The sequence below is a fragment of the Lissotriton helveticus genome, chromosome 3_1 (assembly GCF_964261635.1).
Source record: "Lissotriton helveticus chromosome 3_1, aLisHel1.1, whole genome shotgun sequence".
Taxonomy (NCBI): domain Eukaryota; kingdom Metazoa; phylum Chordata; class Amphibia; order Caudata; family Salamandridae; genus Lissotriton; species Lissotriton helveticus.
In genome coordinates this window covers 656,555,717-656,568,933 of record NC_136061.1, presented here as the reverse complement: position 1 = coordinate 656,568,933, position 13,217 = coordinate 656,555,717, and the positions used below count along the sequence as shown (strand labels likewise).

At 44.5% G+C, this 13,217-nt stretch overlaps 1 protein-coding gene across 12 annotated transcripts in view; it reads left to right on the top strand.

The window, feature by feature from the left end:
* The window catches only part of LOC144822807 (myotubularin-related protein 9-like), a 465,914-nt gene that overhangs the window by 420,017 nt on the left and 32,680 nt on the right, over nucleotides 1-13,217 (top strand). For all 12 annotated transcript variants that reach the window (XM_078680715.1, XM_078680710.1, XM_078680709.1 and 9 more), the window contains 2 exons: nucleotides 9,008-9,225; nucleotides 10,095-10,256. In XM_078680715.1, coding sequence (XP_078536841.1) covers nucleotides 9,008-9,225; nucleotides 10,095-10,256 — 380 coding nt within the window. The remainder of the gene's footprint in view (nucleotides 1-9,007; nucleotides 9,226-10,094; nucleotides 10,257-13,217) is intronic.

The following is a 13,217-nucleotide window of genomic DNA, read 5'->3' as shown; positions in this document are numbered from 1 at the left end:
AGAAATAGCGTCATTTACGACAAATAAAGCAGAAACATTAGCATATACTACAGAAGCAGCCACTGAAATCTATGGATTGATTGAGGAGGCTAGACTTTTCAGTCCACACATTTTAACAACAACACAATTACTCAGACAACTTGAATTTTTAAGCAAAAAGGAGATCAACCATAGGCTTCATGCCACAACACATATACAATACCATTAAACTAAGAGAATCCCGAGAGGATTACGAATTGCATTGAAACCTATGTTGTGTGCTACTCCCTGGAGTGTCCCGGCGATGAAAACAAACCATACGTCACCTAACATAGAGCAAAACCGACCATGATCGAACGGCTCACAGCTGGAAGACCCCCGTTTTAAGACTTTTCCTGAAAGTCAGGAGGTCTGGGCTCTGTCTAATAGGGAGAGGGAGGCTATTCCACAGCCGTGAAGCAACCACATGAAAAGATCTCCCTCCTGTCCGAGACAATCGCACCCTCGGAGTGACAATCAAAAGTTGGGATAAGGATCTCAGGTTGCGCTTAGGGAAATAAGGTTGAAATCTATCCCTTAGATAGGGTGCTCCAATCTTATGAAAGGCGTTAAAAACCAGAACCAGGGCTTTAAACTGAATTATTTTCCGTACAGGAAGCCAGTGAAGTGAAGAGAAGAGCTGGGAGGTATGAGTTCTAGAGCCTGTCACAACAAGCATTGGCATAGCCAATAGGTCTCGCTTTTGGGACTTTATAAGTATTTAGTTATGCAGCATAATATCCTTGGTGCAACAACATCACCTGTTGCATAGCTAAACACTTATAAGGTCCCAAAGGCGAGACCTATTGGCTATGCCAATGCTTGTTGGTTCAGCCATCTGAGGCATTGGCTGCCTGTAACCAATCACATGCCGCTCATGGCCCAAGGCTGTGCCCGGAAGGGGAGATGAGCGCAGGTCAGGCTCTGCAGCCAACCTCACGCTGCACACGACCAAAGACCATGCATGCCAAGGGATTGATTGCCTGCAGCCATATGTGGTGATGCATTGGCTGCCTGTAGCCCAACCCCATGCTGTCTACTGCCGGGGGACTGGCTGTCCGTGGGGGGTGGGGTGCAAGCAGCCAACCCCTCGCCGTTAATAGTAGAAAGGCTGTGTGAAACTTGGCGTGGGGGAGGCTGCCTGCAGGGGGTTAGATGCAGGGCTAGGCCGCAGTAGTTCAGAATTTGTTTTTTGAGAATAACACTACCAGTCTTAAAACACAGAGACAAAGTAGGACTGGATGACCTGCTCATGCCTGATGAGGGACACCCTGATCCAGTGTGACATCACCATTTGCCAACAATTGCACATTAATGTGTCTCGCCTGTTGCACAACACCATGTGAAACCATTGTACCCTGGTTCCATGTTGCGTATCAGCATGTTTCCATATAATGCACACATTCCTGCACTTCTTAACTGCACATCACCCAGTTCGCATCTCGTATTCAACACCCAGTGTTCCCCGATGCACGTACCCAGAGCTCTCATGAGGTGCATCAGCCAGAACTCCCCTGTCACATATCAGCCGGATGGGTCCCTTAGATGCATGAGTAATATTGTCATGCCATGAACCACCTGATGCACATCATCTTGTACATCACCTTGTGCACTCCACTATGAATCATCTGATGCTCAGCTTGTGTCCATAACCCTTTACCTTCTGGTGCCCTGTGTGGTGGATACCTGGCTGTGTTCATTGTTGGCTGTATCTCTGCTGCACTGTGTGCACGGATGACTGCATTTTTGCTAGACTTCATGATAACGTGTGTCTGTTTACTGCGTGCATTTATGTGCATTCACATTACAAAAGACAACATATTGAGCATCGTAGATAATTGCAAGGTAAATTCTGTAACAAAGGCATAATTCCAAATTACATTTTCTGAGTTACTATTTTCTTCTAAACGCTAAGTTTAGCCAAGCATCGGCTAGGTTTCATAACAAATAATGATCACGGGTAGTACTTCCGGCATTTTGTCATCAAAAATGCAAAATATATTAAGGGCATTTCAATGTATATGTTTGTGTTGCAGCTGTGTAGCGTGAAATAACTGAGGCGTGGCAGCTTTGGTGTTTTTCCTTGTTCGAGTCCAGTGCCTCGGCACGGACGTGCAGTACTGTGCATTTGCCTGCGTCTTCCACTGCTCTCTGCCCGTCCCTGGGGGAGAGTAATTGAGCACGTAGGGAGCCGGCATGACTCATCGAGGCGCGCAAACCGGTGCTGGGGCTTCCACGCATTTGCATCACGGCACGACGGTCCTGTCGGGAGGAGGGATAAAGATTACTCGCTGCAGACCCAGTGTACACGATGGAAAATGTGCATAGAAAAAAGCACCATGGCACGGTTAATGCTGCTGTGCAACATCTTTAAAAAAACATTGAGCACACCAATAGGTGAAACATTAATTTATAGAGAGCAGCACCTCTCGACATATCTGGGCGCTTGGGGTCTACGTCGAAAATTACAGCGGTATTATTAGTAGCTTGGAATGATTTTCATTAGCCATAAGAAGCTCTCATTACTGAAAAGGTTAGAGACCCCTGGGATGCATATCAGTCACGTTTTGAAAAAAGGTGATTGGCCCATGCTGCCGTTTTTGCTGGGGCCACGACGCACCCTGCAGTTAGAAATGATAGCGGACCAGAGAGGGAGCATGTCTAAAAGGAGTACTGCCTCCTGATTGGCTGAGGAGCCGACGCGGGAATCGAAACTAGTGGTGCGCGCGCACCAGAGGAGCGGGGGCAAGGGAGCGCGAAGACGCCGAGACGAGGTAAGGGATGTGTGTGTAAGCGCCGGGGGTTCTCTGTGTATGTGTGTGCGTGCGTGCGTGTGTGTATGCGGGGGGGTTCTGTATGTATGTATGTATGTGTGTGTGTATGCGTGGGGGGGCTGTATGTGTGTTGTGCATGTGTTGTGAAGAGCCTGTTGATGCGCGCGACCTGATCCCGGCAGGCTGCTGCTGCTGCTGCTGCGTGCGCGTGACAGTCTGTTGTCCTCTCCGGCTCCCTTTGAGTCCTTGAAAGCCGGAATGATAACAATAGTCTCGCTCTGCGACAGCAGGCCTTTGGCCTGCAATCGCAGGGCGAGACCTAAAAATGGCTCTGTCTGCTGCATTCTGGATCGCTTGTAGTCGGCCCAAAAGATATTCAGGAAGGCCAAGATACAAGAAATTCACATAGTCCAGTCTAGACATTATTAAGGCCTGAACCACTGTCTTCCTGTAAGGGATGGAAAGCAAAGGGAGAAAGTTTCGCAACATTCTCAGCAGCCCAAAGCATACCCCGGCTACCGAGTGTATTTGAGCCTTCATAGAGAGAGTTGAGTACAGCTTAATTCCCAGATTCTTCACCGTAGAAACAGCTGACACAGGGCGGACATATCCTGGGGCCACCATTCAAACCAAGTGTCGGGTGGCCGGGGCCCAAAGAAGATAATCTCCGACTTCTCTGAGTTACATTTAAGAGGGTTAAGGCTTAACCAAGAGAAGACCTTAGATAGGCAGATGTTGATTAAGTTGCCATCAAACTCAACTCTTTTTCTCGCAGGTGAACAGCAGCTGAGTGTCCTCAGCATACAACACTATCTTGACTCCAAATTTCTCAGCGAGAGCCGCCAAGGGGGCCATGTACAAGTTAAATAATGTGGGGCTCAAGATAGAGCCTTGAGACACCCCCACATTCAAAGAGGGAATCTCCGCAGAGAAAGGAGGAGTCCAGATGGTTTGAGAGCGTTTGGCGAGAAAGGACGTGAGCCAACTCAACACCATGCCTCCTATACCACTGTTGCTAAGTCTTTGCAGTAATCTTGAATGAGGCACGGTGTCGAAGTCTGCGGAGAGGTAACTTTAATGGTTTCTGCCACGTCCAGTAGAGCCGTTTCAGTAATAAAATTGGCTCTGAAGCCTGACTGGCTAGAATGTAGCAGCGCATTAGTCTCCACATAATTTGTTAGGACCTGGTTTACAAATTTTTCCAAGACTTTTGAAAAGAAAGGCAGGAGGGATATAGGCCTGTAATTACAGGCTACCTCAGGATCAGCCAACGGTTTCTTAAGTAGCGGGAGGATTTTAGCATGTTTCCACAATTGTGGCATCATCCCTTCCCGTGAAGCGGTGTTCAGGATAAAATTCACACAGGGATTAATCACAGCCGCCAATGAGGATAAAATCTTCGCTGGACAAGGTTCAGTGGGTGAACCCGATTTCAAAGATTTCATGAACACCAAAGATTGTTCTACAGTCATCTCCAGGAACTCCCTCAGGGAGGCACTATGGTGGGGCCCACAGCTAGGTGAAAACCCTCAGCGTCCTCCAAACCTGCTGATGGAACTTCATAAGAATCCTGAATCAATAAAAAAAATTCAGAAAAAAAGAGGGCCATTCGTTTAGTCCAATCGCTTGTAGGTCTAGACGGTTGGCTTATAGCCGCCGGGGAGGAGAAGCTTTTTACAACATTAAACAACGTTTTACTTTTATTAGCCACCAAATCAATTTTTGTTGACAGGAAGAGTTTCTTTTCCTCACGGACTTTCTTATAATAAGTTTTCATGGCCAGTTTGTAAGTCAGTTTATCTGAAGGATGATAGTTCCTCCGCCACTCTCTTTCGAGATGTTTGCAGTACCTTTTACTATCCCTTAAGGCCTCAGAGAACCAAGGGGCTGAAACTCAAGTGGTTTTCACCCGTTTTTCCGAGGGAGGTGCCAGTTCATTAGCTTGTTGCTGTAACCATCTCTCTAAGGTCATCACATCTTGTTCCAGATCACCAATTAAGGGAATCGGCTGCTGACGCAACGTGCACTGGATGGCCTTAGGTGTCATCAGGTGAAATTGCCTAGCACAGTAACTAACCCTGGTTGTATCCGGTACTTGGGGCCTTGCGACATCTCTACAAATTTTTAAATTAATCAAAAGATGGTCAGACCAGGTTAAGGCTAGAGGGGTATCCATATAAATCTGATTGGAGGAAAACACCTGGTCCAATATATGCCCTTTATCGTGCGTAGGAAGACATACGAAGGGGGTCAAATTAAAAATGTCGAAAGATTCGTGCAATCTTAAGGGATCGGGCTCCGAGGGTTCATATGGATGTTAAAATCACCCAAAACCATACAGTGGCTGTATTTAGTTACAATGGGGGAAATAGCTTGGCTAATAGAATCCAATTTTTTTTTTTGCCAAACCAGGTGGCCGATAGATTACTACTCCTGCCATAGATTGGTGGGCCAAGAGTGACAGGAGAAAACCCAGGTTCTCTTTCCCCTCTATCTCCACATCTGCTAGTGGAGTACAAGTGAAGCAGCTCCTGTATATAATGGCTAATCCACCGCCTCTCCCCACAGGACGATCCTTCCTCAGAATCTGATAGCCCTGGGGGATCACATTGACAATGGTAGGATTTGAGGCATCCGTTAGCCAAGTTTCAGTAAGAAACAGCAGATCGGGGGGGGGGGGGTCAGCTAAAAAATCACAGATTTCCAGTTCATCTTTCTTTAAGGAGCGAACATTCAGTAGAGAAACCTTCCAATATGTATCTAGAACACCAAGTCCCCTAGTTGAGGTGATCATAACCCTATTGACTTTGTGCTCTCTAAGAGGTGGCCAGGCGGACCATTCACACTCTTTGCACCTCTGGGGCAAATTGTTCCCCAGCCTCAATGAGTGGGGTTTACACACCGAGCCCTTATCAAGATTTGGCAAGTCATCCCTGCCATAGGCAATTACCTGGGGTGGGTCCAGACCAAAACCGGCAGCATGGCCGGCCCAGGACCCTGACGGGCGCAGACGGGCTTGCCTTAGGCGCGCGCGCGCACGCGCCACGTCCCTTTTTGAAGGGGCCAGCCTCAACCACTAGACCGTGCCGAAGTGAGGAAAATGGAGGCTAGCGGTCCTGGAACTCCGAGATGACCGGTTATATTCCCCCTCCCTCCAAATTCAAATTCCCACCATTAAAATTTACACACAGCAAAGTAATTCCAACAGAACCAATTAAAAACAGAATAAAGTGCAAAGTGCACTCGTTTTTGGCAGCAAGTGAGGTGAGATGGTAATCAATGCTCGAGTTAGCTTAGACTAAGGAGCTCGCGCCGCGTCCCGTTTTGAAGGGGCCAGCTTCAACCATTATACCGCGCCGAAGTGAGGAAAATGGCAGCTAGCGGTCCTGGAACTCCGAGAAGACCGGTTCAATTCCCCCTCCCTCCAAATTCAAATTCCCACCATTAAAATTTACACACAGCAAAGTAATTCCAACAGAACCAATTAAAAACAGAATAAAGTGCAAAGTGCACTAGTTTTTGGCAGCAAGTGAGGTGAGATGGTAATCAATGCTCGAGTTAGCTTAGACTAAGGAGCTCGCGCCGCGTCCCGTTTTGAAGGGGCCAGCTTCAACCACTAGACCGCGCCAAAGTGCGGAAAATGGCGGCTAGAGGTCCTGGAACACCGAGAAGACCAGTTCAATTCCCCCTCCCTCCAAATTCAAATTCTCACAATTAAAATATACACACAGCAAAGTAATACCAACGGAACCAATTAAAAACAGAATAAAGTGCAAAGTGCACTCGTTTTTGGCAGCAGTTGAGGTATGGTAATCAATGCTCGAGTTAGCTTAGACGAAGGAGCTCGCGCCACGTCCCGTTTTGAAGGGGCCAGCTTCAACCACTAGACCGCACCAAAGTTTGTAAAATGGCGGCTAGCGGTCCTGGAACTCTGAGAAGACCAGTTCAATTCCCTCTCCCACCAAATTCAAATTACCACAATTAAAATTTACACACAGAAAAGTAATTCCAACAGAACCAATTAAAAACAGAATAAAGTGCAAAGTGCACTCGTTTTTGGCAGCAAGCGAGGTGAGATGGTAATCAATGCTCGAGTTAGCTTAGACTAAAAATGTTCATAGAAAGATGGTACCAAATTTAAAACAAATGCTCTTTGGATTTGATCTGGTTTATAATTGAAGAACTTTCCTATATACTGAAATCTCTAGAAGAAGAAATCCAAACAGTGAAATATGAAATTTCAAAATCAACCCCAGAAAACTGGGGAGAACTATTAGAAGAACTCAACTTAAAATTGGATAAATATGCAAAAGAGATCCATGAAGGAAAATAAAGAAGTTTCGTAGAGATATGATTGATTACAAATTAGAGGAAGTTAATACTTGGGCCGAAGTTTATAACCAGCGTAAGTGGCAAAAACAGTTGAATGTAAGTTCATCAAAAGAGAGTGTCGTATCTGACTCTGAGGTTTCTCAAAATAGACCACCCCTTACTACCCATACTTCTACTCAACCTTTGACAAGTTCGGGTGATCAGCAAATCTCTAAAGCGGCTTTTTTATCCATAAGCCCGGCGTCAAACCATCAGCCAGACAAAGATCAACAAAAACTAGGAGGAGCCAAAAAACCCAGTACAGAAATCGAGATGAGAAATCAACTTAGTGGTAAACATATCAAAATCAGTTTTGACAGCAGCTCAACTGGCACTTTTAAACCAAGGAACCTCATTTGTACTGATGTAAAATTTGGCTGAAACAGAGATCTCATTCTTTAAATTTGTCATAATATTGCGATTAAAATATTTTTTCAGTACCATGGAAACAACCACAGAGCCTGTTCAAGATTCTGAATTTAAAGAATTTAAGAATTTAAAGGGAAAAGCTCTTTTTGCATCCTATCTCGCATAAATCCATTGACACGTTTGAAAGATTGGTCAAAGCTGAACTGTGACAAATCAAATTCAAGACAGTGAGAAAATCTAACTTCACCACTAAAGAATGGAGCACTCTAGTGACCCTGGCAAAAAATCAACAGCTCACATTTCAGACAGCGGATTAGGGTGGGGCATTGGTTGTAATGGACACAGAGTTCTACGAAACAAAGGTTATGGATCACTTAATGTACACCAACACTTGTGTTAAACTGGATCAAGATCCCACTACAGTATATCAAGGGATATTACACACATTCACTGGATGATGTCATCAGTGATGTCATTTGAGATGTAATCAGTGATGTCATCAGTGATGTCACTGACCATGTCATGAATGATGTAATATGTGACATCATCAGCAGTGGTTTGCGGGCACGCGAGTTATAGTGAGTCCAACTAACTATAACGCGGGAATTTCAATGGTTTTGTATGAGTAAAATGTTCAGCTAACTATAACTGGTGTGAAACCTTTGGTTTTTTCAGTGAATTTCAAAGGTTTTTTAAATGCTAATTCCTAACTATAACGAGTGTGAAACCTATGGTTCTTTCAGTGAATATATATATATATATATATATATATATATATATATATATATATATATATTCCAAACGAAACCACACTACCCTTGCAGCATGAAAACAGGCCACTCCAAACGTTCTCAGCAATTTCTTTATTTGAGGCAAAGATAGGCATGCAGGGATTATGCGTTTCGACTCGGCTGAGTCTTCATCATATGCCACTGTGTCCTGGTGGGTTCGTTAGCATTTTTAAAAACGTAACTAACAGCATTGAAAAAGGACAAAGTCCATTCCTTTCCAATTTTGAAAGAGGCAGTTAGTTCTTTATCTCCAAGTTCGTTTTTGTGTAGCAAAGGTGAGTACAAGTTTCCGTTTTTCCTCAGGTTAAATCCTTAGAACAACAGTGTTCATTTAATCTGTGTTTCCCTTTGCTGGAACATTACTTTATCGTTTTCTTCTATGTTGGAGGACCGCAACTCCCATAATTCTATGCAACTGCCGCTTTATTTCCTTAATGGCATTCTAGTACTTCCTTGCTCCTATTGGTGGGAGCACAGCTCATATATATATATATGAGTGTCAAGTAAATAAAAACAGCCATAGCTGACCCTGCGAATCACTGCCATTCTCCAAAGAGCTAACAGTGTTCAACCTGGTGGAGGAGGCCTGCTTAGCAGTGACATGCCCTCATTAATGCACGGGAAAATTAATGACCATCAAAGGTTATGAGATTAATAAACGCAATTGCTTCCTGTGTCTCACAGGTGATGCTTCGAAGTGCACAGCCTCTGACCGGTCCGAACGGGAAGCGCTGTCCTGAAGATGAGATGCTGCTGAGTGCAGTGCTGGAAGGAGGAGAGAGAGGCTTCATCATTGACACGCGCTCGGCCCAGGCTGCCAAGCAGGTGCGCATGATGGGAGGCGGATTTGAGTCCAAAGCCAACTATCCACAGTGGAAGAGGCTGCACCGGCCACTGGAAAGGTAGCCACACTGAAAGAAATGCCTCTTTACCTAACAGCTGTATACCATGGCCTCCTGGCTAACAGTACCACAGCATCATGGCACCGTGGAGTAACAGCTGTAAAAAATGGTAGCTTGTTATTGTAGGGCCTCTACAGAATTGGACCCCATTGGAACATCAAACCTGTGGCATAACATTCTGTGTCCTCCTATCTTAAGTGAATCAAACCACTTAACCTCCGTGCACTGTTGCTGGAGTGGTTCTAACCCTAGAACAACACTTCAATGTATACAGTCTCAAAGAATAACAATAACAATAAGCACTCTGCTCACATGATTTTTGCTTGTGTTTTTCATGTATTTTCCAGTATTCAGGGAAATGTGTATTTCACAACATTTCTATTTACAAAACAATTTTACATACATCTATGAACTTAAAGTAGTAACAATCTTGAAGTACAAAACAATATTGAGCTCGAAAACCATCGGGCAACATGAAGTTCCTTCTATGAAGTCCACAATATTGTTTTGTACTTCAAGATTGTTACTACTTTAAGTTCATAGATGTATGTTAAATTGTTTTGTAAATAGAAATGTTGTGAAATACACTGACAAAACAGCCCCCAGGTACTTCTTGGACACCAGCATAAAAAACACCCAACACTTAACACAATACACACTGACATTCTACAGTCCATTGTAAAGCACAATACATTCAAACACACCAATAATAGTGTACATAGTTCTTTGTTAACAACATACTTATTTGCAAGGTATAGCCACTGTGTATATATTAGGTACATGATAAACTTTGTAGCCCAGTGTACAGACCAGTGCACATACCCTGTGCAAAGTCGGTGAATGGTGACTGCCCCTTTCTCATCCCACAGAGGCCGTCTGCTGCAGGAGAGCTTCACTCGGCTGATGGAGGCCTGCAATGATCCAACACTCACTGTGGACCGCTGGCTCAGCAAGCTGGAGAACTGCAAATGGCTGTCTCATGTAAAGGAGGCACTCAGCACTGCCTGCCTGGCAGCACAGTGCATGGAGAGGTAAGAACCAGTCTTATAGTTGTTTTCCTCCATGCTCCAACGAACACTTAGAGGCTGGGCAAAGTCAAACAGGCTACTTACCTGCAGTATGGATCTTTCCAGGGGATATTCTATCTAACTGCTGATTACTCACCTTAGAATATCCCTTGGCACCTGACTTGATACTGAGAATTTTGAAGCTGTGCTCCCGTGGGTCACTAGGCAGTGTCATGCAGCTCCAGGCTGACTCCATACCATCCAGGAAGTGATAGAGTTAAGATAATCAAGGAGCTGAGCTGTAAGGACTAGGGGGCTGGCATTGACTCCTTTACTACAAGATGGTCAACGTTTATGACACTTATCCCATATCAGTCCCCTCAAGGAGTAATCTGTGGACCACTGAAGGCTCCTTGTTTTGCCCTGTACTATTCAACATTTACATTCGCCCACTGTTCAACCCGCTTGTGTGCATGATCATCTCCTACACTGATGATACTCAGCTTATAGGACGTCTTGATCATAATTACAACCATTGTTATCTTACATCCTGCCTCTTATCAGTACATGGTGGACAGCTCCTATTTTTTTAAGCTTAATGCCAGAAAGATGAAAATGCCAGTAGTGGGCTGCCATCGTGAGCGGTGGCAAGATTCACTAAAATACTAAGTCGCACTAAGGTCAAATCTTTAGGTGTCTGTCTTGAGCCCTTCTTCTTTTTAAGCAATCTCAGATCAAGACTGTCACCGAAGCTCTGTGCCATGCACACAGAATCTTTTATGGCCTTGTAAACTCTCTTTTGGCATCTCGTATCAGGCCTTATACATTGACAACAAACCTGTGGTCTAATTCTCACACCTCTTCGCAATGGGTCGTTCCCTTTCATTCCTGGGTCCCAAACTATTAAACGCATTACAACTGGGAATAAAATATATAGATTCACATCTCTGCTAGAGGAAGGTACTGAAAACATTTCTGTTCTATTAATTGTTTCTCTTTAATAGATGGTTGTGCTGTCAATGGTTCCTAGTGCTAAGATGTTCTTTAGGGTGAATGCCACACTTTACAAATGCATTCCATAATCAAAATGGATTTATTCCCCAGAGAACACATGAAATCTGCCATTTCCAGTCTTGACAATCCACAAGTGAACGTAGAATTGAGTTCATACACCCTACATAATTTACTTGAAAAACTGTAAATCCGTGAAATGACACATCTGAGACAACATCTAAATATAGACGCAACTGATCCAGTCAAAATTTATCTCAGAGAAACAGAGTGATTGTAGATGGATGGTGTTGAGATCCAAAATATCAAACAATGACCCAACGCATAGGAAATGTTATCAACCTCTCCAAGGAAACCAAGTTAACTTATACCACAACTACTTGTCAAATGAATGTGGTTGTTTAAGTATCTTGATCTGAATGGCTTAGTAGGAGGAAACTGGCAAAACAATGTTTTGGGACATGTGACCGGCCGCTGTATGGCTGTTGTGGCAGAGGCCGAGCAACAGTCGACCCATTGAATTTAATGGTGAGTGAGGTGTGGCAGAAATTGTGCACCTGAAGTGTACATATTGGGCACCACACTAGGTTGGGACATAAAAACAAGTGGTGGCAGATTTACCATGCTGATTCAGAAAAGGGGGTGGTGATGAACAGAGTGTCTGAATTAAGCAGACCACTCTTACCCAGTCCAAAGATCAGGGCTTGATCCATCACCGTTTTTTAGCTCACTGCACCATCCCAGCTCAGAACCTGGCTACATGCAAATTAGTCTGTTCCTGTCCCAGTGCATGATGGGAACAGGGCAAACCAAACTACCAAGCCAATTCTTATACTGGGAAGGAAACAAGCTACCGGGGACCGGTTTCTGGCATTTCAGCCTCATCGGCCCGGCTTGCTTGAATCCTGATGGTGCAATGAGCAAGGGACTCACATCTGAGTATACCCTTCCACGCTTATGGTGGACAAAATGATTCAGAAAAGGGGGTGGTGATGAACAGAGTGTCTGAATTAAGCAGACCACTCTTACCCAGTCCAAAGATCAGGGCATGATCCATCACCGTTTTTTTAGCTCACTGCACCATCCCAGCTCAGAACCTGGCTACATGCAAATTAGTCTGTTCCTGTCCCAGTGCATGATGGGAACAGGGCAAACCAAACTACCAAGCCAATTATCCTCACCACCCCTTGTTGTAAATAGATTTACCATGCTGGCACGGCAGGCATTTTGTCACCTGTTTTATTTTTATGGTTTAAATCTTTTATTAATATTTTTCAAAGACAGGTATAACAGTAGGCGCCACCTACATCCACCGGCCGGAGGGGTGCAGTCGCAGTAAAAAGAAGAAAAGGGATGTAGATTAAGAATGTAGGAAACAAAAGAGAGAGGGGAAATAGGCCTACTAGATTTGGGTACTGTTTTATTTTTAAAGGCAGACCCCTGAAGCGGAAGTCAATTTTTGTAAATAACAGAACTGATGACTTTCAGGCAAGGGGAGTTTTTTTTACCAGCATGTTATGTTATTTATTTTTTTTAACAAAGTTTTAGATAGCGCAAACTTGACTTGAAGGTATTCGGTATCGGAGCGCTTTACACAAGCACCAGTTGCTTTACATGAGGACACATTTATTTTTGTTAGACACGGGGAGATTAAGTGATTTGCCCAGAATAACAGGATGTTGTGTGTCTTTGCCCAGACTCGTACCTGGTTCCCCAGATTAGAGGTCGACCGCCCTTGCCATTAGGCCAACTCCTCTCCCCTATTTTATGTTGATTTGTATAGTGCACTAATCACCCAAGAGGGTATCCAGGCGTTTGTGTGTAGGTTTATGGTCCCCAAGGTACTTATAGCCAGGTCTTCAGCTTCTTGTGGAACTCACGAAGTGGGGAGGAGGCTCTGATGTGTTGAGGGAGGTCGTTCCGTGTCTTGGGTTTGATGTAGGAAAATGAGCAAACTCCAGTTTTGCTTTTGTG